This window comes from Ictalurus furcatus, chromosome 25, assembly GCF_023375685.1.
Source record: "Ictalurus furcatus strain D&B chromosome 25, Billie_1.0, whole genome shotgun sequence".
In the NCBI taxonomy this organism is placed as follows: Eukaryota; Metazoa; Chordata; class Actinopteri; order Siluriformes; family Ictaluridae; genus Ictalurus; species Ictalurus furcatus.
The window spans coordinates 14,961,668-14,986,010 of record NC_071279.1 but is presented as its reverse complement, the minus strand read 5'-3'; the positions used below and the strand labels follow the sequence as shown (position 1 = coordinate 14,986,010).

Sequence of the window (24,343 nt, the reverse complement as noted above, 5' to 3'; positions counted from 1 at the left end):
TGCAACAGATTTAATCATTTTTAGAGAATGCTCCAAGTAGATCTTTGTAGGAAGCTAAGAACCATCAACTGTCCAAAGAATCCTTTAGGAACCCTTTTTGGTAGGAGTGTAGAAAAGGGTGATTTCATTTATCCTTGAAGTCCTAAAGCTGAAACTTCTTGAGGAAGCTAAGAACCATTAGCTAACCAAAAACCTATGAGGACCCCTTTTTTTCTAAAAGTATAGAATTTTTTTCTTCATTTGTCACTTAGGGGAACTCTTAAAGGTTCTACATAAAACTTTACAGAAAAGGTTAAGCTAAGAACACTTAACTAGCCAAAGAACCATGGAGAAACGTTTTGGCTTGTCCATCTAGGGGAACCCTTAAAGGTTCTATGTAGAATCCTACAACAGGGTGTAGGTAAAGTGTGTTTTACAAAAAAGCCTCTTAAGGAAGCCAGGAACCCTATGCAAAGAACCTACAAGAAACCCATGAGGGACCTTTTTGTCTAAAACTGTAGTAAAGAAATGTGTTGGTTCCTCTAGGGGAACCCTTAAAGGTTCTATCTAGAACATTTTCTAAAAGGTTCTTAAAGGTAGAATTTCTTTAGGAAACTAAAAAAAACACTTGATGAACCCATACACTTTTTTGAAGTGTAGAAAAAAAAATTCTTTGGTTTGTCCATCTAGAGGAGCGGTTAAAAGATCTACTATGTAGAACCCTACAACAGAAAGGGTTCTTTTCAGAAAATGTTCCTAAATGTAGAACATCTTTAGAAAGCTAAAAACCATTTTTTCTAAGAGCGCAGAAAAAAGGTTCTTCATTTGTCCATTGGGGGAACCCTTAAAGGTTCTATGTAGAACCATCGAGCAGAAAGTGTCCTTCAAATAAGAGACCTTTTTTTAAAAAAGAAAAAAAAAAAAAAGAGAACCCATCCACCAAGGTTCCATCTAACACCTTAGATGGTCTTTTGGAATGTCTTTAGGAGGGTAACTATCTAACTATCCAAAGATAGTACAAAGAAAGTAAATTTTTTGTAGGAAAAAAAAACCTTTCCATCTAGCACCTTCTTCAGTTTGTCCCTCTTAGGAGAACCTTTAAAGGGTCTGTGCAAAAACCTAAATATGAAACAGAACCCTTTCAGAAACCTAACAACCATTAACTATCCAATGAGTCTATACATTGGAAATTGTTTAAAAAAAAAAAAAAATCCCAAACAAACACAGAACACAGAACACAGTGATAAGAAAACGTTATCACTTTTTTCTCCATCTGGATTTGGTTTTCTCTGAAGGCTTCAAAGCGCATTGTCACGTTAACATGGTATTGGCTCTGTTCTTAAAATGTAGCACAGTTTCCCACTAGAAGTCATCCAAAACACATAGAGCAGCATTCCAAAAAGAGCCAGAGGCTTCTCCAAGGACAAAAGACAATGTTACATTGTTTTCACACCCCAAACCCCTAAAACCCAGGATATTATCAGCATGCATTTATCAGGAAAGTTCAGGCTTTTGTGACATTTAAACTTGCAGCTTTCAAACAGATGTGCACATGTACACTTGCCATAAAATCTGCACACAATATGTGACATAAACAAATTAGTTTGGTGGAACTTACACTGCAACCACATGTGTCTTCTCTTTTCATTCAGAACGTTTTCAAGGTCTGCTGGAGATTTGCGCTTAAATGTTGCATCACCAAATGCTAATATGAAGACATTTACCCTTGGCAAGAACAACCAGCAGCTAGGTCTTGTCCTGGTCGATTGTCATCATCAATCAACCAAGGGTTTCAACTCTGTCTTGCTCTAATCCTAACCCCATCACTATTAATTACTGCTGAATTCCTGCATTAAAATTAATGCTTGAAAAGGCCTTAACTCCAGCTTGCTCACAATATATAGAACTCTTTGGTGTTTGTAAACAAAAAGAGATCCTGGTTGCAAAAAGACCTAAGTAGCCACGACATGACGCTACTTGGTTATAATCTGAATGAAGAATTTAATCTATCAAAATTTTATTTAGGAATCAGACTGATATTATCTGAAATGTTAGCCACTCATTACTATGGATTGGCACTAACATACAGGGAGTGCTATTTGGTTAAACTAACACTTTCAAAGGCATACAACTCTCTAAATGATTATAACTTTGTTGTTTGAGGGCACATTCAAGATGTAATGTTTTACGATTACAACATTGAGGACATTGTGGCACTGAATGCCGAGGTGCTGCCCAATCAGGTGCCATAAACTAATTTGTACAAAGTTGAACAAAGCTAGATAAATATGCCTATTATAGGTAATACCTCAGGAAAAACATGACCCAGATATCTATCGTTGGCTAGCTATTTTCTTGATGTAGATTTTAGACAGGCTACATAGGATTGTTAAAGGCATTTTCGTGAACGAGCAAGGTAAACCTGTAAATTTTTTTAGTTAGCATCACTGATATGATAGTTAGCTATTTTGCTGAGATGAAATGGGTGCTGCAAAGCCGGAGATCCTCGGACCAGTTATCCCTCCTAATTAACTGTAACCCCACCTGTCTTCAGTGGGCTTGCAAAAGTGTCCAATTTGATAGTATGCGGTATGATAGTAACTCTTTTGCGATTCTGATACTCAACAGCACAACATGCATGTCAAGCAGCAGCATTCACATGGACAGTTTACATACTTTTATGCTCAAGTATACTGTACATACATGGTAGTAGTATTTTCTAGCTATAAATACTACCATATAAAATATTTGTGGCATATAATGCAGACCAGACCCGTACTGTAAACCGCACATAAGCTGTACTGCAGCAGTGTCCTCACAGTTGGTTGAAATTTCAAACTTTCTAATAGTCCTAACTTCCCTCATTCTCTGCTGAGGTAGAGAGAAATTCAGGCACTTTTGTGTGGTCCTGGTATGAACTTGGAGTGAGCACAGTGGAAACATCAGCCTTAAACATCTACTTACGGTTTTGGTGTTTTTATTATTATTATGATGATGATTATTATTATTATTATTTCCAGGAAAAAGAGACCACAATCCCTCTTGATATTAATTGCCTCACACTGCTAAGGTACTACCACTAATGGTAATACCTTTTCACACTGTATTAAACACTAATGTCATTAAACTGTCCTTTGGAAGATGCACCTGAAAACAGGCGCGCAAACATTTTTCTTTCCACAGCATGACAGGGTAAAATTGCATGCCTTAAGTAAATTCCACCTGGAGGGGAAAAGAAGGAAAATAACTGGCTCCAGTGACATGGTTAACGTCTGGCGCCGTTTATTCTGGCAACCATTGTATTTCGAGGAGAGGACTGGGAAAATAGTGTTTAACACCCTCCGCTCTCTTATTTTGGATTTCTTGTCTCAGAAACAGTCAAAATTCACCTGTAGCACATCCGTTTACACATGATATGGCAGAGGATTGGAGATGTGGCATCTGTCATGTTAGGCATATAAGATTTTGCATACAGGACAGAGTGGATGTAGGTTAATAATGTTTATCGGTGTGAAATTCTTTACACCAGATGGTTTTCATATCCCAGATTGTCTAGAGTCAATAAAACCTGTGCAATTTCGCACTAAAATAAACCATTAAATCAGAATCATTAAGTCTTTATTATGAGATTGATATTAGGGGTGTGTCACAAATGCAAGTGTTTTGGTGACACTTTACAATAGTGTTGAACAATTCAGAGGTAACTATGCAAGTAGTAGTTCTTCATTAACACTTACCTTAACTACTAAAAACTACTATTGAATTACTCAGTAAGTATGTTAGTAGGAGTTCACTATTAACTCTGCAGTAGTTAACTGAGTCTTAAGCAGTATTTACTGATTCTGGCATTTCCCCTGCAGAACATTTATATGGCACATTTATAATAACTACTGATTAATTACTGATTACATACGAATTACTGTATATATCTCAACCTATTCCAAAACCTCAGTGTCTAAAATGTACAGTAAATGTTTATGTGAGTCATTATAGATTGAACCAGTCAAGGTCTAAAGAAAGAAATTATATAGGTTGATATATATTAAGGTAGTAGATCTCCTGGAGGAAAGTAAGGCTTTGTTATTGGGAATTAATGTTGGTGTGATCAGTAATTTATCAGTAGGTATTATTAAAGTGTCATAAAGAGTCAGTTTATTTTTAAATAAACTGACTTAAAGCAGTCGAGGGTTAAAGATCTTGCTTAACAGTGGCTCTTTGACATTCACACACACACACACATACACACACACACACACACACACACACACTACACTACACACACACTAGAAATAGAAGCAGCACAGTGTATAGAAAGGTCTATAAGTTAGCACTTGGTACTGGCTGTGGATTCAGCACTTGATAACTGTGTATGAGTTGTATAATATGTTATATGATTGTGCACTCTTCAAGGAGACCTGAGGTTTGTTTTTGTTTTCAAAGCTCATAAATAGATCAGATTTGCTCACCATGTGTTCGGTCAACACATCCAGATCATTAGGCAGCTGCACATGGACTCGCCAATTTGAAAGCACTTTTCACCCGTTCAGTGCAGGAGTAATATCTGTTGTCCCATATGGCAACAGATATTACATTCATATTACATTCATGTCTAGGAGTGGAGAGTAAGGAACTACATATACGTACACTCCTCACAGTACTTGAGTATATGTGACAATGTAAGAGTACTTTTTAGTACAATTAAATCATAGTACTTTTACTATGTTTCGAGATATATATATATATATATATATATATATATATATATATATATATATATATATATATATATATATATATACTTGAGATGTCATTTCGATGTTCAGTAGCGGTTGCCTGTTGTGTTAAATATCTTATAGGTAACACTCAGGATAATGCGTAAGCGGCACATCTTTGCTTCATGCCTAAGGAACATGTGTGCCTAGCTATGTAAAGAACCTAGCAAGCTACTGAAACGCCAACAGCCAGCTAATGATACCTTTCTTTATACGGTGTTGATGATGGAAGTGGTGATCACTTCATCATAACTCACTTGGTTAGTTAGCATAAGTTTCAAAAATGCTTTCCTGAGATATAGAACATTTTTTAATTATTTGTGTCATTTAATTATGCACAGATGATGCTGGTTAAAGCACTTTTATACATTGTACAGTGTTGAATACTGTGGGAATTATCCTGGAATTGTGGTTTCTTTGAAGAAATGGTTTTATTTCTTTAACACTGTAAAACACTTACGTCAAAAAATTCAACTCTTACAACACAATATGTAATGCTGGGCAAAAGTATAAAATACGTTTACTATGGCTTTTCCACATAGCACTAAAATAGAACATTTTTGCAGTAAAATCTATGAAATGTATGTTAAAAAACATTATTGATGCTGTCGTATGTATTTTCTTATTGTGTGCATTGTATTTGACACATTACCACACATTTTGTTTGGAATAGTTTTGTCGCACGATCAATAATTAAAAATCTCGCAATTTCATGTTCTTATATCTTGTTCAGAGTACCTGCTCCGAATAAGCCTTGTTGTATATACAAAAATAGATCTAATTCTAAAATAATGGCTTGATTAAAAATAGTATTTACATTTAAAGTGCCTTAACATTTGTTGTCATGATATGTGAGGGGAATCGTAATGAAGAACAAATTACAGGCCATCACAAATATCAAAACATACCGTTCCATCATTCAGAGACATTCCCAAAATATCTATTTGACTATTTAACAACATTAAAGTCCAAAATGTTAGGCAAAATTTAAAACTGTTAAATATGTGCTGTAGTAAGTCCTACATAGTCTTCCACCATCAGTACAAGGTAACTGCTATGTTGCCAAGTGCACGGTCATGTGATGCGTGTCAGATATTGGATATGTGTGTGCAGCTTGTAGAGTGCCGCAGGGATGACATATTTTTGTAGGCCAACCCGGAAGTTAGCATCAATCTGTTCCCCTTGACAAAAAGCCAATAGGATTTTTCCATTGGATTTCGGATTATTGCAGAAAATAAGCTCTGTGTCCAACAAAAGTTTATGATTCTTACACCTTTTGTTCATCAAGATAACCTTTACAAATTTACACAACTTTTATGAATTTTGAAGGCTAAATACAATTTGAAAAATCACTACAATTGGAAAATAATATAAATGATAAAGTTTGAGGTGGAATAGTTTGCAAGTGCGCGAGTATAAACACAACGAGGCTATAGTAGATGAGTTTTCCTATTCCGCGTGATGACGTTTATTGTCCCCGACAACCTCTGTAGTCCCATTTAGCCACTTGTTAGCAAGTGTCTTTTTCAAGACACGTAAAAGCTTAGCAAAATCACAGGTGGGGTATTACTGATGTATTTTATGTCGGAGAATAAAACCTGAAAATATCTTGAGTTTGTGTTAACCACAGACCTTATTTCAGGCATTTCACCAAAAACTCATTCAAAAAAACCCATTGACTTCGATAAGATGGAACCAGAAGTGCAAAAATGCTAACTCATTTCCAGGTTTTAGGACTCATTTTTGCAGCACTCTATAGTCTGAGGGATGTATATTGAAGCTAGGGTCTGTTTAAAGTGAAATTTTCGGGGAATGTACGCAACTGTAATTACTTCAACGTTGATTTACTCCATCCATACTCAGTAACATCGTTGCGTTTCCAGGAAGGTGGTTTATGAGATATCATGCCACGAGGTTCTACAATTTTAATAATAGTGTGGTCTAAATATTTCTCATTCCAAGGTGGAGTTCCCTGCTGGTCCAGGAAGTCCACGTGGGCCAGGTGGGCCTACAGGACCAGGCTTTCCTCTAGGCCCAGGAATCCCATGTACACCAGGGAGTCCTGCTTGACCCTGGATTCCTGGTGGTCCTTTTGGCCCTTGCAATCCATCTTTGCCTGCAACTCCCATGTCACCCTTCTGCCCCTTTTCACCTCGAGGTCCTGGTTGTCCTAAAGACCCTTTGGCTCCTTTAAGCCCTTGACTCCCCTTCACTCCAGAAGGTCCAGGTTCCCCTTGAGCTCCTTGAGGTCCGATATAACCCTTTGGCCCTGCAGGACCAGGGATACCTGGACGTCCCTTATCTCCCTTGATCCCTGTTGATCCTGTAGAACCTGTTGGTCCTGTTTCACCCCTGTTCCCCTTTGGACCTGGTGGACCAGGAGCACCTGCAAAATGAAAATAGATTAAATTCATCTCAATTTTAGTTTACCATATCTAATGCTATACACCACTATTAAAAATGCTACCTTTTACAATGGTGAAGTTCTGGATCAGCTGAGCGTGCCTGGTGTCCACCAGCTTCATCTCTTCCATAACCATAGAGATGTTCCTCATATCCACATCAAGACGTATATTAAGCATCATATATTGTGATCTCAAGGAATCAGCTAGGTTTAGCAGAAGCAAAATAGTATTGTTTAAATTCTGCAAATCCTCTGTGTGGCTGCCCAGCTTGGACTGGCAAGACGAGCTCTCCATGTTGATGTATTTGTACATGCTCTGAACATGGCTGACTGTTGCATTAATGCTGGAAGCAATGGTCTCAATTTCCAGTTCAATGGAACTCATTCTTGTGTCCAGTGTCACAAACCTTTCCCCAGTCCTGTTTTCATAGTACTTGGCATGATACTGGTGGTCATGCATGTTCTCCTCATGCTCATCAATGTAAGAAGACACGTTGTCCAGCTGTATCTGCAGATTCATGACCTGTAACGTGAGCTCGTGCACCATATCTGAGCTGATGCTGATTCTCTGATGTGTGGTAGAGATGGCACTCTGGATGGATCGCATTGTTTGGACATTGGTGCTGGAATTGGACTTGATTGCATTAAGCGTTCTGCTGTAGTTCTGCCAGTCTTTGGTCATTTTCTGTAACATCAATGCCTCTTCTTCTGCCTTCCTCTGAAGAGCATTTATCCACAAGGCACTAAGTGTGACAGTACTGTTGACCTGTTGCACGGCAGCCTTAAAATCATACTGGTCTTGGACCAAGGTCTTCATGCCCTGATCGGTCTCGTTGATAACAGCCTGCCATCCATTTACCTGATTCATGTACTGCTCAAGAGATTGGTTTATTCGTTTAATAGTAATCCCATAAGCCTGGACATCTCTTATCATCCTGTTATTGGACTGTGTTAGAGTGTTTTGGGATTGAGTGGTCCGGTCCAATAACTGCTCTTGACCTACAACCATCTTTTGGAGGTCTTCAAATTCCTTCTTGAGCCTGGTGATCTCTTCCTGGAAGTGAACAGCATTGTAGCATTCTGTACAGTTCATGGTGCTGAGATCTGCAAAAAATATATACTATATTTACATTTCTGTATATTTACTATATTTACATTTCACAAGGGTTTGGATGGTTATACCACAGAAACGCATGACTGCCCTACTTAGAAAAAGCTCTCCAAATGATTAGTATTTGTTGTGTTTGCAGCTGCTTCTCAAGCCATCAATAATGTAACAAGGACTTTTTCTTGACTCATTACTCTCAGAGGAGCTGACCCATCCCAAAGGAGTCAAGTGTGATAAGTCACAGGATTAGAAAAACACTTCAGCCCAGACAAACATAGCTTTTGCCTTACAGTTTTCTAGATCGATAACAAATTACCATTCTTTTAAAAGATATTCTCTCATTTGGTGTTTTGATGATGGTGGTGAAAATGCTGTCTAAAACATTGCTCCAAAGTCTATATTTTACAATTGGGTTGAAAACTGTTGACTGTGAAGGCCATAGTGTATGATTAACATCATTTTCACATATACCACAGACAACATATATCTGCACTTTATACTAGATACAGTTCAAACAGTTTTTGCCATCTATCTTTCATAGCTTCTATATCTATTATTTAAATATATTTTCTGCAATGGGTTGGCACCCTGTGCAGGGTATGCCCTATGTTGTGCCCCGAGTTCCCTGAGATAGGTCCCAGGCTCCCCCACGACCATGTGTAGGATAAGTGGTGTAGAAAATGGATGGATGAATTTTTTTTTCTATGTAAGTAAATTCTGTTTTCATGTAAATTCTGTTTTATGTTACAGTACAGTCATAAAAAGCATTTCACTGCATGATGCACTGTGCTATGATTGCGTGTGTGACCAAGAACCATTTTGATTTGATTTGATCTGATTTTTTTCATCCTCATTCAGTGGAAGTGAGCACCTGGAAGAGAGCACTGTCATTAGGATAGAAATGATTCATTTACAGTATAATAGGATAAAGGTGATCCTGTCAGAAGAACTTTGTACTGATTTGTAGTGACGCTTAACTCTTAAGAGAACAAGTTGGCCCAAATACCGAAACCATGCCAGAAAAATAAATGAACAACCCCACAGCTGAACAGAGCCACTTTTCTTTCCCCTTTTAATTTGTCAACCGTCAGCAAATTCCTTTTTCAGGAGTATGATAATGTTAAAATCTTACCTTGAGTACTCCCCTGGCCCTTGGTCATCTTTATATGATAAAGTGATTCCTCTTCAGATAAGCTGTCAACCTTCCTAAAAACTGATCATATAAATGAATCTGATTAACTTGATTTCAGTGATTAATGAAAATGTTCAAAGACCTGGCACAAAGACAGAAATGAAAAGAAAAAAAAAAGAATGGACAAACATTTTAAATTGAATAGTAAACAATGTGTGATTATTCATGAGAATAGTAGTGTTCTGGTATTCCTTTCAAGCTTTCTCCAATAAGACCTAAACTCGCAGAGTAAAATGCAGCAGTGCAGGAAGCTTGTGATAATTTGCAGTCTGACTACATGCATATCTAACCTTGTTTTATTCCCACAAGGTGATGAAAAGTCCCTATAGTTATAAAACAGTGATTAATAATGATAGATTACAGTATAACTGGCGCCTACCATGTTTTGCATAATTCAAAGTTTATTCATTTCTTGCTCTTTGAAACAGTGTACCTTATTTGAAGGCAACTGAAAGCTTTCTGTTTTTACACCCATGTTGGGCAACCAAGGAATGTGAAACAGATGTGTACAAAAGTTTCTGCCCTCACACGATCTTGTTTTTCTTTGAGCAGTAACAGCAAATCACATTGTTGGAACGTGAGTTTTCCAATTCTTTTGTTTTCAGATCATTAGGCCACGGATTTGTAGGTCGATTTTGTGTCTTTCCAGTAAAAAGTGAGAACCACCACAGAGCCTCAAGTATGTTTTGGAATTGGTTGCAGTCCCTTGTTGTTATCTGTAAATATGCAAGCATAGGTTTACTGCTCTGCAATCCCATGATTACTTTGAAATCCGAGATACATCTGGAGAGAAACATCTGTAGGCCCAGCAGTGGCTGACAGGTAAGGTAAGATGACCTACTCATATGATTCCTTAATCATATGGTAGTTCCACTGCTCTTTAGTCAGACCCCCTTGGTTTCAGTTCTCCGCTGTGCTTTACAATATAACTGAGCGTGTAGTGAACTCAAGCGTGTTGAAAGTGGGAAGCTTTGGTGCACTGATTGGTGATATGAGACTTGTAACCATAGTGCCTTTTTAAGTTCCAGATGTGGAAATAAACTTTATGAGGATATTTAATTTTATGGAATCCATAGTGGACAGTGTGATAGCTTACCCAGACACTCTACAAGACATGAATGACTTTCAAATGCAGACCAGCCTATTTTTATTCATCTAATATTAATCATCACTAATGATGGACAAATGTCTTGTTTATTTGTAAGCAAAACTGACAGCTTCATCGATTGCATAATAACCATGATCTCCATATCCATATATATATACATAGTGCATCAGGCAGCATTGCAAGCCATCGAGCCTGAGCTTGGGTTCCTGTCTGTGTGTGGAGTTTCATCCCATGTCCATATGAACTTCCTCCAGGTTCTCCAGTTTCCTCCCGCTTCTGAAAAAATATGCTGGTAGGTGTATTGGCTATGCTAAATTCTCTCTATGTGTGAATGAGTGTGTGTGTGATGCTCTGAGATGGACTGGACTTGGATGTCTTTACATCTTGTGCCTGGGGTTCCCAGGATAGGCTCCACAACCCTGACCAGGATGGAGCTGTTACTGAAGATGAGTGAATGAATGAATCACATCTTAACCAGAATAGCTTTAGCTCACCCAGAGAAACCAGGACTGCCAAAGCGATGACTATTAAGGCGAAGATGCCATAGAGAACTCTGACCGCCAGTTGGAGAGAACGAGTCTGCTGGCATTTCAAACAACCTCCTCGGGTTCTTCCTGTGGACACAAACACGTCTTGAGTTCACGGCTCCCTATGCCAAACCATAATCTCATTTAAAAGAGATTCGTGGTGCCATTATAAGAGTAACCACAAAAACTAATAGCAATTTCAACCTATGTCCAAAAGGTCTAGTGTTCAAAAAATTCTCCAAGTGACGACATAACTTGGAGTTACGTTTCTACTTAACAAACAATGTAGTCTGTGCCAGCTGTTCAGAGTTTATACATCATTTCCTAGTTTCACAGAGAATTGTATGAAACAGATGGAGGGACATAAACAACACTGTAAAAGCTGTGTTATTGCATGCTCTCAGCACATTTCACAAACAAGTCAGAGTTTTCAGTTTAGTATCATATTCATCATCATGTCATTAATGCTACATTTTCTCCTCTGTTTTCTTGGCCTCTAATTCATTTATGCTTAGTAAGAGCATGTTTTGTTTTGAATGTTAACACAGCAGCCACATGCATGTAGTTACATATCTGTCAAACTGTTAGCAGTGGTGTAATATTCTGGATGTTTGTCTAACCTCTGAAGGGAGGCATCTCCTCCTCCTCTCCGGTCGGGTCCTCCTCTGAGAACAGAGATTATTCAAAAGACAAATGAGTCACAATTGGAAGAGCTTCTCAGTTGCATGGATGAATAGCAAAACATATTATATAATTGCCTAATATCAATACTGCAAACTCCTTTGTGGCAGATTAAAACTCTCTCTTATCTCTCTGACATTATAATCTCACAGATTATAATGGGTGGACTGTTATGTTGGATTTATTTTTTTTTTCAACATTTTAAATAATAAAAATAGGACAAATTGTTCCCTTTTATTCCATTCAAAGTAATATATTCCAAATGACTAATAAATGAGCAAATCACAGAAGAATTGAAAGAGAGAAAAACTTCACAGTACCTTTGAAGAGATGGTTCTCGTAGCCACAATAACTTTCTGCAATAAAAGGAATTGGAGGGTGTTTGATTATTAGTTAATAAAACACTTGGCAGCATGTTATAATAGGAAACAAATCAACAACAGATTGGTGTGATGCAACCTGAAGTTAAGTGGAGTTGCTGTTACCAACCTGAAGCTGATTATTTTCCTATACTTTCCACACCTTTCGACGTGTTTTATTCCTCATTCACCACAGCAATTTGCTAACGTTTACAATTGTTAATTTATTAATGAAAAACACATTGTCTTTTTGGAACGCCCACTTAATAATCAGACCAACCGGATCTGAGAATTCTACCGCTCTGTGGAATAATATGTTTCTAAATCCCAATCATTTAAATCATGTTTTTAAACCAGTTGTATGAAACATGAACCCATAACCCCCCCCCCCCCCCCCCCCCAAAAAAAAAAGAAAAGAAAAGAAAAGAAAAACAAACTGCCAGTGCTTCCCTTCATGACACAAACCATGTGACTTGGGCTTGTTTCTAAACATGAGGTCATATCTGGCACCCTAACACACTATGCAGTAATAAATGAAAATCATGAAATCAGAGATAGGAGTGTGGTTTAATCAGTACTTCAGGAAAAATATATCTTCTTTTGGGAGAGGAGGAAGAAAAAACAAGAGTAAGAATAGCATAACTGAACTCGAACAGCATGAAGATGAAGGATCTAACAGGAATGGCTCCGCTTGGTGCATTACACAAACACATTGCAAATTATACCATCGTCAGTCAGAGCGAGTTGGGCCAAAGGTCGATTAACAGATGCTAAATAAGGGACTTGTGGAGCTTGTTTGACTCGAGCTCACAACAGAGTTGAAGGATAGCAAAATATATTGCTAACTCTAAATATATTCACTCCATTCTTTAGTCAATTTAATGTTTTTGCTTTAAGTCTTTGAAGAATTCTAGATTATCTTTTTGTCTTTCTGCTATACATCTAATTTTTCATTTGTCTAACACCAAAAACACTCTATACCCCTCTTTACTCTATATTCTTTGGTTTTTTCCAACGCAAACTTAGCACAAGTGAACAATCTGACTGATCTAATTGTAGCTGCCCTAAACTTTTACCCTCAGTAATGTCAGGATGTATGAATATACATAAAAAAGATATCTGGAAACATAACCATGTCCTCCTGTTGCCCTAGATATCACTAATAAGCTAACTTAACTAGCTGGATAGCTAGCAGCTGCTCTATTAACTTGTATACAGATACGAGTGGAATTTCAGGACCAAAGTCTTCATTTTCAATGAGTAAATTAACAGTAGATAAACCTGTAAAAAAAATAATAAAAAAATACTACGGCAATCAATCAGAGTGTTTTGGTTTTCCCTACTATTAGCTAGGTTGGCTATATTACTAGCAAAGCATGCAGGTTCTGCTGCTAAACATTGCTCAATGTTAACAATCTTATCTTAAACAACAATCTATATAATCAGAATCAGTCACCCAAGATGTGAGCTTTCTTTTTTTTTTTAGTTCATGGGTTCTTTAAATGAAGTTAAAGTGTGCAGCTTTGAGTCCATGTGCTCATGATAATCCCAAGATACCATGTATATCATTATTTCTGGACATGGTAAGCTAATGTGCTTTTTTTTTTTTAAAGCTGGTGTGCAGGGCAGCTAAAGGGCATCATCTATCCTGAGTGTGTAAGCCAATTGGAGCTGAAGTACTGTACCAACAGACCAAGAAATGTGCAGGAATGCCATCTGTCTGCACTTTTTCCAACCGAAGCACGGCTACGCAGGTGTCTCTGGGATCAACAGACCTAACCTGAGCCACTGCCATTAGTGCTGCCAACAACACAGAGGAAAAATTCAGGAGATCCTCTGGTCTGGCTTGCGGCCATCCCCTCCAAAAACAAGTTCAGGAGCTTACTTTCCAAAAACCGCTGAGGCTCATCTAACAGAAGTAGCCTTCAAAAGTACAACAACTTCTGAATGTCTGACAGGGGCAGGATGTTTGGAACGGGTGTCCAGGAAACTGCAGGAAATGGAGAGTTTGCTGAAGTCTGAGAACACAAGGAGAATTTGGTTTAATGAGAGTGATGAGTCCACAGGGAACCGAGTACAACTGAAATCCAGTTTGTCTTCTGATGTAAGACTTAAACAAGTTTATAGTGCAGAAACGTATGTTTATGGATTGTGTAATTGTTTAGCACATACAATGATGCTTCATGGTGGAGAGTTGTATTGTATATGTATTATCTTACGTTTTGGGCTCTATTTGGATGGAAAAGCAAATACAATTGCTTGTGTTTATTTTTCTCTCTGCAATTGGGAAATCCTAAGATTGAATCCAGACAACACTGCAGCCATTCAGAAGATCTACTCTGGGTGGAAGGAACTGCTTTCCTCTTTCACTCCTGTTGATCAGAGAGTCATTAGCCAGTCAAGAGTGTTGGTGAGCTCACGAATACAGAATTGGGCATTTGGTGTTTTCGTCAAAGAGCTTTTAACTTCCCTATGACTTTGAGTGAGCAGAAGTTTGCAAAAATGCAGGGTCTGGCTTCACGTATCTTGGATGCATCATGTGTCCATATTAATCACATTACCCTATCACTTTAGCCTAAATGTGTGTGTGAGACAGTGCATTGGAGTCCTATTCAGGATGTATTCCCACCTCATTCCCAGTGTTCCCGAGATTCTCTGGATCCACTGAGACCCTGACTGAGAGAAAGGATCTAATAAAATTAAAATACACCATTTACTTTGCTACTTGAAAAATGATGGCCAGTACCCAGCTACTCTAATGTTATAATAGTCTTTAAATGGTCTGCACTTATATAGCACTTTTATCCAAAGAGCTGCCATGCAAGACGCTAACTTGCCATCAGGAGTAACCTGGGGTTCAGTGTCTTGCCCAAGGACACTTTGGAATGTGAAGTCACATGGGTCAGGAATTGAACCGCCAACCCTACGATTAGTGGACAACCTGCTCTACCACTTGAACCACAGCCACCCCACTGGATACTGCATACTATCTTTAACAGTCCAGTATCAAATAAATGGTACAAAGCATGTCTAGAAATTATAGAAAGACAAAGACAGGCTCAAATATGTATATTGTTAAATGTTTTCTCAAAGTCTTTAATATATATGACATTACCGACATGTCCTTCAGACATGTTCCATGTAACATTTTCCAGGAGGCCAAAGTCAGAGGACTGCTACCATTACAGGGAGCTTGTTAACTGGGTTTTTGGTTGTTGTTTTTTTTAAGAAAAGCCCCAGGACAAAATAGTGAGCTCCACCCATAACTCTTGGTTGAAATCCAATAGTTGGTTACAACTGTGGGTATGCAGTATATCAATATGTCAAACCCTAAGCAGTTTCATTCTCAGGTGTAGGTGGAGGGAAGTAGTAAAGGTGATTTGTCTACTTGGCCAGATGTTTAATAGCATACTGCCCATTTCCTGTAAAAACAAGAGCATTAGATGTGGTGATGTTGTAACACACGGGACTTTTAGTTCAACAGTGCTGAGCGAGTAACCACATCCATATGAATCACTGTGCTAAATAGTCATTACATATAATCTCTGAATCTGTTCTGTACAGTAATTCTGGAGATGCCTGATTGTATTGAAATCAAGACTGTGATGATGAAAGGGGCTTTTTTTTTTTGCAACTGTGAGCCAGTATTCTGTGCCAAGTAGAAGCCTCGTGTCTTTCAACTAGTTTCTGGCAAAGGAATAATAAATAATTTCCTTCTGATTGTTTATTTTCTCCCTTTCTGGATTACTAAATGGTTAAAAATCCTAAGCACTGCTGTCTAACTCAGCATGTTCTCATATTCCAGTCCAGAGCTGTTCAGTGGTTTGTGTTCCTGAACTACGTCCCAAATCACAGTTTTTGAATGCTTGTCTTCTCAATAAATAAAAGTGTATATGTATGCTGTTTTGATAAAAAGTTCATATTTGAATGCGGTACAGTCGCATGCTGTTATTATAAACTCTGAGTAGCGCAGCCGAGGAACATAAAACCAGTCACGATCCCGGATACACAAAGCATGTGGCGTGTCAGACGTTTACGCTGATCTTTTTCTCATGCAACCAATCAGGATGAAGATTTCCAGAGGTGTGTATTCTTAAGTCTTAATCTTCAACGTTTGTTTCAAATTTCCAAAACCACCAAAATGATTGTACATTCATTTCAGTGTGCTAGATGGTTTTACCCAAATTCCAGAGATGCACAATGAAGCCCTTTTGCAACACACAACGACGTCTCATTTGATCCTCGTCAACAAACAAACTCTTCCAGAAGTACTTTATTAGGAGCGTGTGGTCCTGTTCTGAAGCAATGAAATGCAAGGAATGTGTGTATGCATTTTCCTCAAACAGTGAGAAATGAACTAAAGCATGCATGTGTTGTGGTCTGGGGTTGAAAATGTTGAACTGACTCACATGCCTCAAGCATGCATCATATGTGAATATTAATATGAAGAAACTACAATTTGGATAATAAGGTATGGTTTCAAATGTATAGCATTATCTCAACACAGACTGTAGTTCCTTCAGACTCGTTACAAGATACATGAATGGTCACTCTTGTGAAATTCACCACTTTAGAAGACAGATTTTCTGATAGCTCAGAATTCACGAGTCGTGGCACAACAGGCTGCATTACTAAGTGTAATAACACGTCTAATGGAAATGTTGATATTTCCAACAGTTGTGTCCCTTTTCCAGTGCCATTCTGGCTCTACTTTATTTGTATATAATACAAATTGGCCAGCTGTTCATTACTCTCAGTCATGAGCTAGTGTATACTTGGTGTCCTTATTTCCCATATGCACTTTGAGTGGCCAGTTATTCAATATGATATGGTTTTGAGCTGCATCCAAGGGAAATGCTAAATATTGTGCAAACACTTAGATTTAAAGAAACATGCCTCTTTCACTAACACTGACGGGTTCAAAGTTACAGCTACAGGTACAATATCCTTCATTGGACTTCATTGGTCACGCCTCCTTCACTGTGATTAACAGGCACACACATTAGAACTTACAGGCACAAAGGTCGCAGTCAATGAGACTGACAGGTCCAAAGATTACATCTTCTTTAGTGGACTGACAAGGACAAAGTATTTACTCTGACTGACAGGCACAGAAACCACACTGCCTTCATTGAACTGACAGGCATATAGACCGCACCTCTATCATTGGACTGGCAGGCATAGAGACCACACCTCCTTCAATGGACTGAAAGACATAGAGACGACGGCTCCTTTTTGACTGAAAAAGAGGCCATGCCTCCTTTATTGGACTGACAGGCTAGGAGGCCACATCTCCATCATTAAAACTGACAGACAAAGCATTTATTGAAACTGACAGACATAGAGGCCACGCTTCATTTACTGGAATTTACAGGCACAGGGGTCACACCACATTTACTGAAACTTACAGGCACTCAGGCAACTCCTTCACACCTTGATAGGATTGATAGGCACAGAGGCAAGACCTCCATCATCATGACTGACTGGTACAAAGCATTTACTGGGACTGACAGACATAAAGGCCACACCTCCTTTACAAGACTGACAGGCTAGGAGGCCACACCTCTGTCATTAAAACTGACAGAGAAAGCATTTATTGGAACTGACAGACAATGAGACTAAGCCTCATTTACTGGAATTTACAGCCACAGGGGCCACACCATATTTAATGAAACTTACAGGCACCAAACTTAAAGGGAACTCCTTTACTGCAACTGGAGGGCACAGAGGCCATGCCTCCTTCATTGGATTGATAGGCACAGAGGGTGTGGCTCCACATTTCCATCATCATGACTGCCTGGCACAAAGCATTTACTGGGACTTATAGGCATAAAGCCCACACTTCCTTTATTGGACTGATGGGCATAGAGAAAACAATTCCATTATCAGGGTAAACAGGCACAAAATATTTACTTGGACTGACAGGGACAGAGGCCACACCTTCTTCTGGACTGACAGGCACAAAGAATTTACTGGACCTGACAGGAATAAAGGCCACACCTCCTTTATTGAACTGATAGGCACAGAGACAATGCCTCCATCATCAGGACTGAGAGACAAAAAGCATTTACTGGGACTGACAGGTATAGAGGTCACATTTCTTTGACTGACCTGACAAGCACAGAGGCTACACCCCATTTACTGGAAACTACAGGCAGAGGCAACGCCTCCTTCGTGGGACTGACAGGCACAGAGAAGCATGGTGGAAGGCACAAACGTAGTGTTGAAGAAAGCTCATACATAGCGAATTTTCACACTATTCTGAAGCAATGCAGCTGTATTGCAAATATTAACACCAGGGCACTGATTCAAATTAATATAACTTTACAACGCCTGTTAATACACATGAACTGGTATGTCTTTAGTCATACTCAGACTGGAGAATATGATCCGGATCTCCGGTCACACACCTGCTGCCTGTCTGCTGATCGCCGACACGCACCTTTCCCATAGCTCTCTGGGATACGAGCTCAAATAAAGAGAAACAGACCTCCTACCTGCTCCCTTTCCCCATAAAAACAGCTTACCAAATCTTCTCCATATGCTGCCTCTGCCTTCAAAAGGTATCACTCAGCTTCATTTCCATAAAAATAAAAAAAATCTTCTCAGGATACCAAAATCTTAAATATCACACAATCAATACTGTTTATGCAGGAGTTTGTTTGAAATGCCAAAGCAAATGTGCAAGTGCTGAGACTGGGGAAGTTTAATATAAACCCCTCTGAGTCTGTCTTACATCCAAGATCAACAAATGCTGATTTTCCCTGGACACTGAGAGGGGTGAGAGGTGCAGTCTTTACAGCAAACCGCCTCAAAGTTTCAGAGTGAAGGAATTTTGATTTAATATCTGTATTCATGAAAAAAAGAGAAGAAAACGACCGGAGAATTTCTTCTTACCTTTCATATTAGTTGTGTAAAGGTGGTTCAGAAGGAATGATGATGAGCAGGTAGTCTTGAGAACGGTCTCTCTTCACAGGTCCTCCACTGTCTGTTTAAGTATACAGCTGCATGCGTGTCTTAAATAAGTGTCCTTCTTTAGAGACAAGTCCACTTAATTGTAATCGGAGCTCACTTGCTGATTTGAGCAGTTAGTTGTGCTACATGTTTAAGCAAGTGTGCATATGTAGCAGTCGCTCCAGAACATGAAGAGAAGAAACATGTGCAGTTTGGAGAGACACAACAGAGAACGGAGTGTGTTTGTCAGTGAGAGAAGGACAGAGGGAAGGGGAGGGAGAGATGAAGTGGGAGAGAGTGGGAGAGAGAGAGAGAGAGAGAGAGAGAGTGCATATGTTCCTGCAGGCCAGTCCTGTGCCGGCCTAATTACTAACAAATGTCTGGATAGGGAAGGACAGGCACCTTTGTCTTCTGTTTCTGCGTCACTGACAGATTTATGGGAATTTAGATCGGTTTAAACCACGGATTCTGCCATCTGGCTGTTTCTCAGTGTTCTACATTCCAAGTCAGTATCTGTGGAAATGAATTTGTGCCATATGGATTAGTGCAGAGGTTCTTGAACTTTCTACAGTCAAGTGCCCCTACAAAAAAAAATACAAGGACTCCCTTATGATATCTTTATACTTATAGATGATTTAAACATTATATATTAAATGTGCATTTTGTCTATTTATTGGTGCCTCTCAATACATTTTTTTTTTTTTTTTAAATTGCCCCTAGGTATGAATGTGTGTGTGAATAGTGGCATCCAGGATATTTTCCCAGCTTGTGCACAGTGTTCTGGATCCTGACCAGGAAAAGTGTGCTTATTGATTAATGTAGCCTAAGCATTGAATGAATGGAAAAAATGACTAGGAATTTCTATGATCAGTTGTTTTTTGTGTTTTACTGATCCATCAGGATACAATTGGACAGAGAGCGGAAAAATAAAGGTGGCGCACACGAATGAAATAAGCTGAGGCTAGGTTTAGATGGGGGCTTAAATCCACATTTTTTGGGGATTGTAAACAGGAAAGATTCTGTAAATTCTTTTAACAGCATTTCTTGATGAACGACACAGAAAAAAGGGCATGACGGTAGGTAATGACTGAAGATCGATCACAAATATCTAAACAACATTTTTTGACACCAGTTAGAAGAAGAAGAAGCCTTTATTAGTCACATATACATTACAGCACAGTGAAATTCTTTCTTCACATACCCCAGCTTGTTAGGAAGTTGGGGTCAGAGCACAGGGTCAGCCATGATATGATGCCCCTGGAGCAGATAGAGTTAAGAGCCTTGCTCAAGGGCCCAACAGTGGTAGCTTCGCACCTATTGAGCCACCACAGGTCTAAAAGTAATTTCTTCTCCCCGTCGGGGAATCGAACCCCGGTCTTCCGCGTGACAGGCGGAGATACTGTCCACTATACTAACGAGGAGGCCGGTAAACTGTCCTTACTGATTAACATTAATAATTTTGTGCTACTGAAAAAAAAAAAAATCATTTTTCAGCCATTATTTTTCCCAAATTGCCCAATCACATATTTTCATAAGACATACAGTTTGAAAATTAAAGCTTAAAGACTAGCATTGGTGCTTGTTTTCACTACATGGTGTAACAGTTCAATTCAAGATGACATTATTTCTACATCTCTTTAAGTTACTGAACACCTTCCAATAAGATACATGTTAATGTGACTGGCATAAATGCAAACTCATATAATTGAAGTGACCAGGCAGTTTTATTGTTATAGATTTATTTCTCAACAACATTTATACCACAGCACTGGGAAGCAACTTCACCTATGTTAATGACATTCACACCTAGGAGCCATTTAGCATAGTCAGTCCACCTACCTGTATGGTTTTGGGAGGTGGGAGGAAACTGGAGAACCCAGATGGACACAGAGAGAAAATGTGAAATTGACATAGACAGTAATCTGAGTTTAGGATGGAACTGGTAAGACGAGCATATCGTACATTTGACAGCCAAAGAAGCCATTAAAACACAAAAAGCAGTAAGTTTCTTGTGCCACAACAGGAATGTAGTGTGCATTTTATAGTCACACAAATAGCTGGCAGGTTGCAAGCAATCCTCAGAAGCAGCGATTCAATGAATAATGGCAACACATAAAGCTTAATAAATACTGCAAGATGCTCTTCAAATAGTCTGGATGAGCTTCTGAGAGCAAACTCTTTCTTGATTCAGGCCAGAGGAATTCCATTCAGTGAAGAAATGCTGCTGGGCGCACGCACACGCACACACACACACTAAAGTATCCATTGGAAAGATGTACCTTGGAACTGCGCTGCTAAAAGTAAAGCTTCTTTAAAGGAATGATAATTATATTATATTTGGAAGGCTATAATCCTGGACCAATCCTTTGAGGTTTGTTGACATTAAGTAAAAAGGCAAAAAAAAAAAAAAAAAACCAATCCCTGACAAAAAAAGAGAGAATAAGAACTGGTTATTACGATTTACTCCAAGCAGCAGGCTCGCAGTCAGAATCCAACCATGGGTGAGTATTTAGACCACATCGATTGCATCCATGCAGATGTGCAGATGTGAACGTCGCACGTGATCTTGATCAAGTCAATTTAGCGCAAACAAACATCTGGAGCGAGTGATGGATATCGTGTTTGCGGAAAAGAAACGCGCCAGTTACTCAGAGAGAACATCTTACTTTAGGAAATGAAATGAAAATGGTTAATAAACATCTCAATGACGTTGTGGAAAGCAAATTTCACACTCTGGAATATCAGTTCATGTGTCCTGAAACCTGACACAGTGATTACACTCAACATCTGGAAGAGATTACACCTAAACTTTTACGAACATTTATCTGTAAATCACAGAGATTAGTGAATTACGATAAAATGCACAACAGTACGGCATGCTGAAATGTGTTCTGTATGATGGGAAATTCTCATCACTGTCCTATTAGGAGCTGGAGAAAATGGAGCGTTCACTTTGCCTGTTCATTTCTCTAGTGCACTGCCAGGCGGCTGTGAAAGCATTGTAGTCCACAGGTTTGACCAAGACTCTAATGACTTCAAGCCCACCAGTTTACATCTGGCTGCCAAAACGGCACATTTGGCTGTCAAATGGAGTGTGTGTGTGTGTGTGACTGAATGTGTGATGTAATTTCCATAATCTGCTGGTTATCTCAAGAACCCAGAGACCCTTTACGTGTAAAAAAATTAAAGCAACCCCCTATTATTGCAATACAGAATTATTTTGATATAAATACTACAATTAGGCAGAATAGATAAATATATGCATATTATATATATATATATATATATATATATATATATATATATATATATATATATATATATATATATATATAAAATTTATTAAGTCTGTAGAGCTTTTCCTTTCTAAATATTTCATGAACAGGACACAAACAGTTAAAAGCTTTTAAATATTTGGTATCATATCAATATCACTTTTCGTAGTGGTGTTATTGCAGTTGAATTGAGTTGTAGTTCAACTATTCAACGATTGAACGATTCAACCTGGCATTATTTATATTTGTGTTGAAGTTACTGAATTTTAACTGAACACTAAGAAACATTAATGTGGCTGGCATTTAAGTGACCTACCAGTTAGGCTTTATATCTGTAATAACTACCATACCAAAGCACTGATCAATTCTGTTCGGTCAGAAGGTTTTCAACTCCATACTCCGCATAAAATAAAATAGATTTTATTGGCATTCCTCCATATAGCTTGTATACATTGGAAATGTCGCTTCTTCAGGACCATGGTCCAAGACAGAACAGTACACAAGACTACATAAAGTGCAAATACAAAACAGTGTGAGAGGAGTGCAAGTCAATAACAATAAATACACAGGACAGTAAATACACAGAACATGGGTGTAAACCCATGAAATTAACATTCCCATAGATGATGAAATTCAGTACACATTTTTGGGGCAGTGTGAGTAAGTATTTGACCAGAGCTTCTTTAAAGGTGTCCCAATATAACAAAATTAACCCACACCTGTCAACAAGTATGTATGTGACCATGGACTAAATTAAAATATCTGTATGATTCCCAGTGCCAGTTAATGGAGGATGAGCTCCCCCTACTGAGACCTGGTTCCTCTTCAAGTTTCTTCCTCGGCATTTCCATCTTTCACACTGTTAACACACTGAGGATTTCCATAAATATGAAGTATAGTTAAAAAATAGTTAAAATACCTTCTAATCTATATGCAGATTACCCGTAAAAAGTTTAGAGACACTGATTGTTATTTTTTAATTTGCCCCCCCCCCCCCCACCCCCACATTTTAGAAGAATAATAAAGTCATCAAAACTCTGGAGTAACACAAATGGAACTATGGGAATTATGTTGTGGTAAAAAACCCAAAATAAATCAAAATAATTTAATATTTTAGCATCTTCAAAGTAGATGCCCTTTTTGCCTAGAATTTCCAGAAATGTATTCTTGGCATTTTCTCGAGCGATTTCTTGAGGAATTTCCCTGAGATTCTTTTTAAACAGTATTAAAGTAGTTCACACCTACGCTGGACACTTATTGGCTGCTTTTCGGAATATTTCGCTCTGAGTCGTCTGTTTAAAAAAAAAAATTGTAAATAAAATGTTAGTTTTCTAATGAAAGAAATGAATATGTTGGCACAATTATATTTTTTGTCTACAACACCAATTTCAAACATTTAATCATACACTTTCAGATCAAAAGGTTTTTAAGATCATGAGAAACATTTCAGTCGAGTGTCCACAAACTTTTGACGGGTAGTGTAGATGTATATGTGTATAATGTGTACAGTTTCTGTTACTTATAAATGTTCATACTGCATATGGTCACTCTGGCGCTGCTCTTTCTCAGGTCTTTCTGTTGGAGTAAAATGATCTTGAGACAGTAAAGACCTCAAGAATGAGCAGCCATGTTTAACTTGAACATGAAACATTGACATCCAGGGGACAACATGGAGAAAACAACAGTTGTTTGCATTTCTAAAACAAATACCAGCACAATATGCAAATTAGTCTGCAGTTAAAAGAGAGTGCTTACAGACCTTTAAAGAGTGCTTACAGAATCTCAGAATCTTATTGAAATGAAACATGGCCCCAACCAGAGAGTTGTCAATTGAAACAATGGAAAGGATTACAAAAACTCCTTCAAGAAGGAAATCTGGCATGAAGTGTGACTAGGGTAACCATATGTCCTCTTTCTCCCAGACATGTTTTCTTTTTCAGACCTTAAAAAAGTGTCCGGCCGTGATTTTTAAATTTGAGAAATT

The 24,343-nt window shown here is 38.4% G+C and overlaps 1 protein-coding gene and 1 non-coding gene across 2 annotated transcripts; both read right to left on the bottom strand.

Annotated features, from left to right (window-relative positions):
• Positions 1-5,035: 5,035 nt before the first annotated feature.
• Positions 5,036-19,597, bottom strand: scara3 (scavenger receptor class A, member 3). Its single transcript, XM_053614466.1, has 7 exons — positions 19,028-19,597; positions 12,092-12,127; positions 11,711-11,755; positions 11,058-11,177; positions 9,396-9,476; positions 7,219-8,259; positions 5,036-7,137 (listed from the first exon to the last, which is right to left on the bottom strand). Exons 1-7 carry the CDS (start codon positions 19,032-19,034, stop codon positions 6,704-6,706), a joined length of 1,764 nt encoding a protein of 587 aa, XP_053470441.1. The 5' UTR covers positions 19,035-19,597; the 3' UTR covers positions 5,036-6,703.
• An 836-nt stretch (positions 19,598-20,433) lies between these two features.
• Positions 20,434-20,505, bottom strand: trnad-guc (transfer RNA aspartic acid (anticodon GUC)). Its single transcript has one exon. It is a non-coding gene; the product is annotated as a tRNA-Asp (tRNA).
• Positions 20,506-24,343: the final 3,838 nt, after the last annotated feature.

Excerpts from the sequence above, each read along its gene's own strand:
- scara3 (XM_053614466.1), bottom strand. Across the intron at positions 11,756-12,091 it reads CGAGAACCATCTCTTCAAAG|AGGAGGACCCGACCGGAGAG; the intron begins GTACTGTGAAGT and ends CTCTGTTCTCAG. Across the intron at positions 7,138-7,218 it reads GAACTTCACCATTGTAAAAG|GTGCTCCTGGTCCACCAGGT; the intron begins GTAGCATTTTTA and ends TTCATTTTGCAG.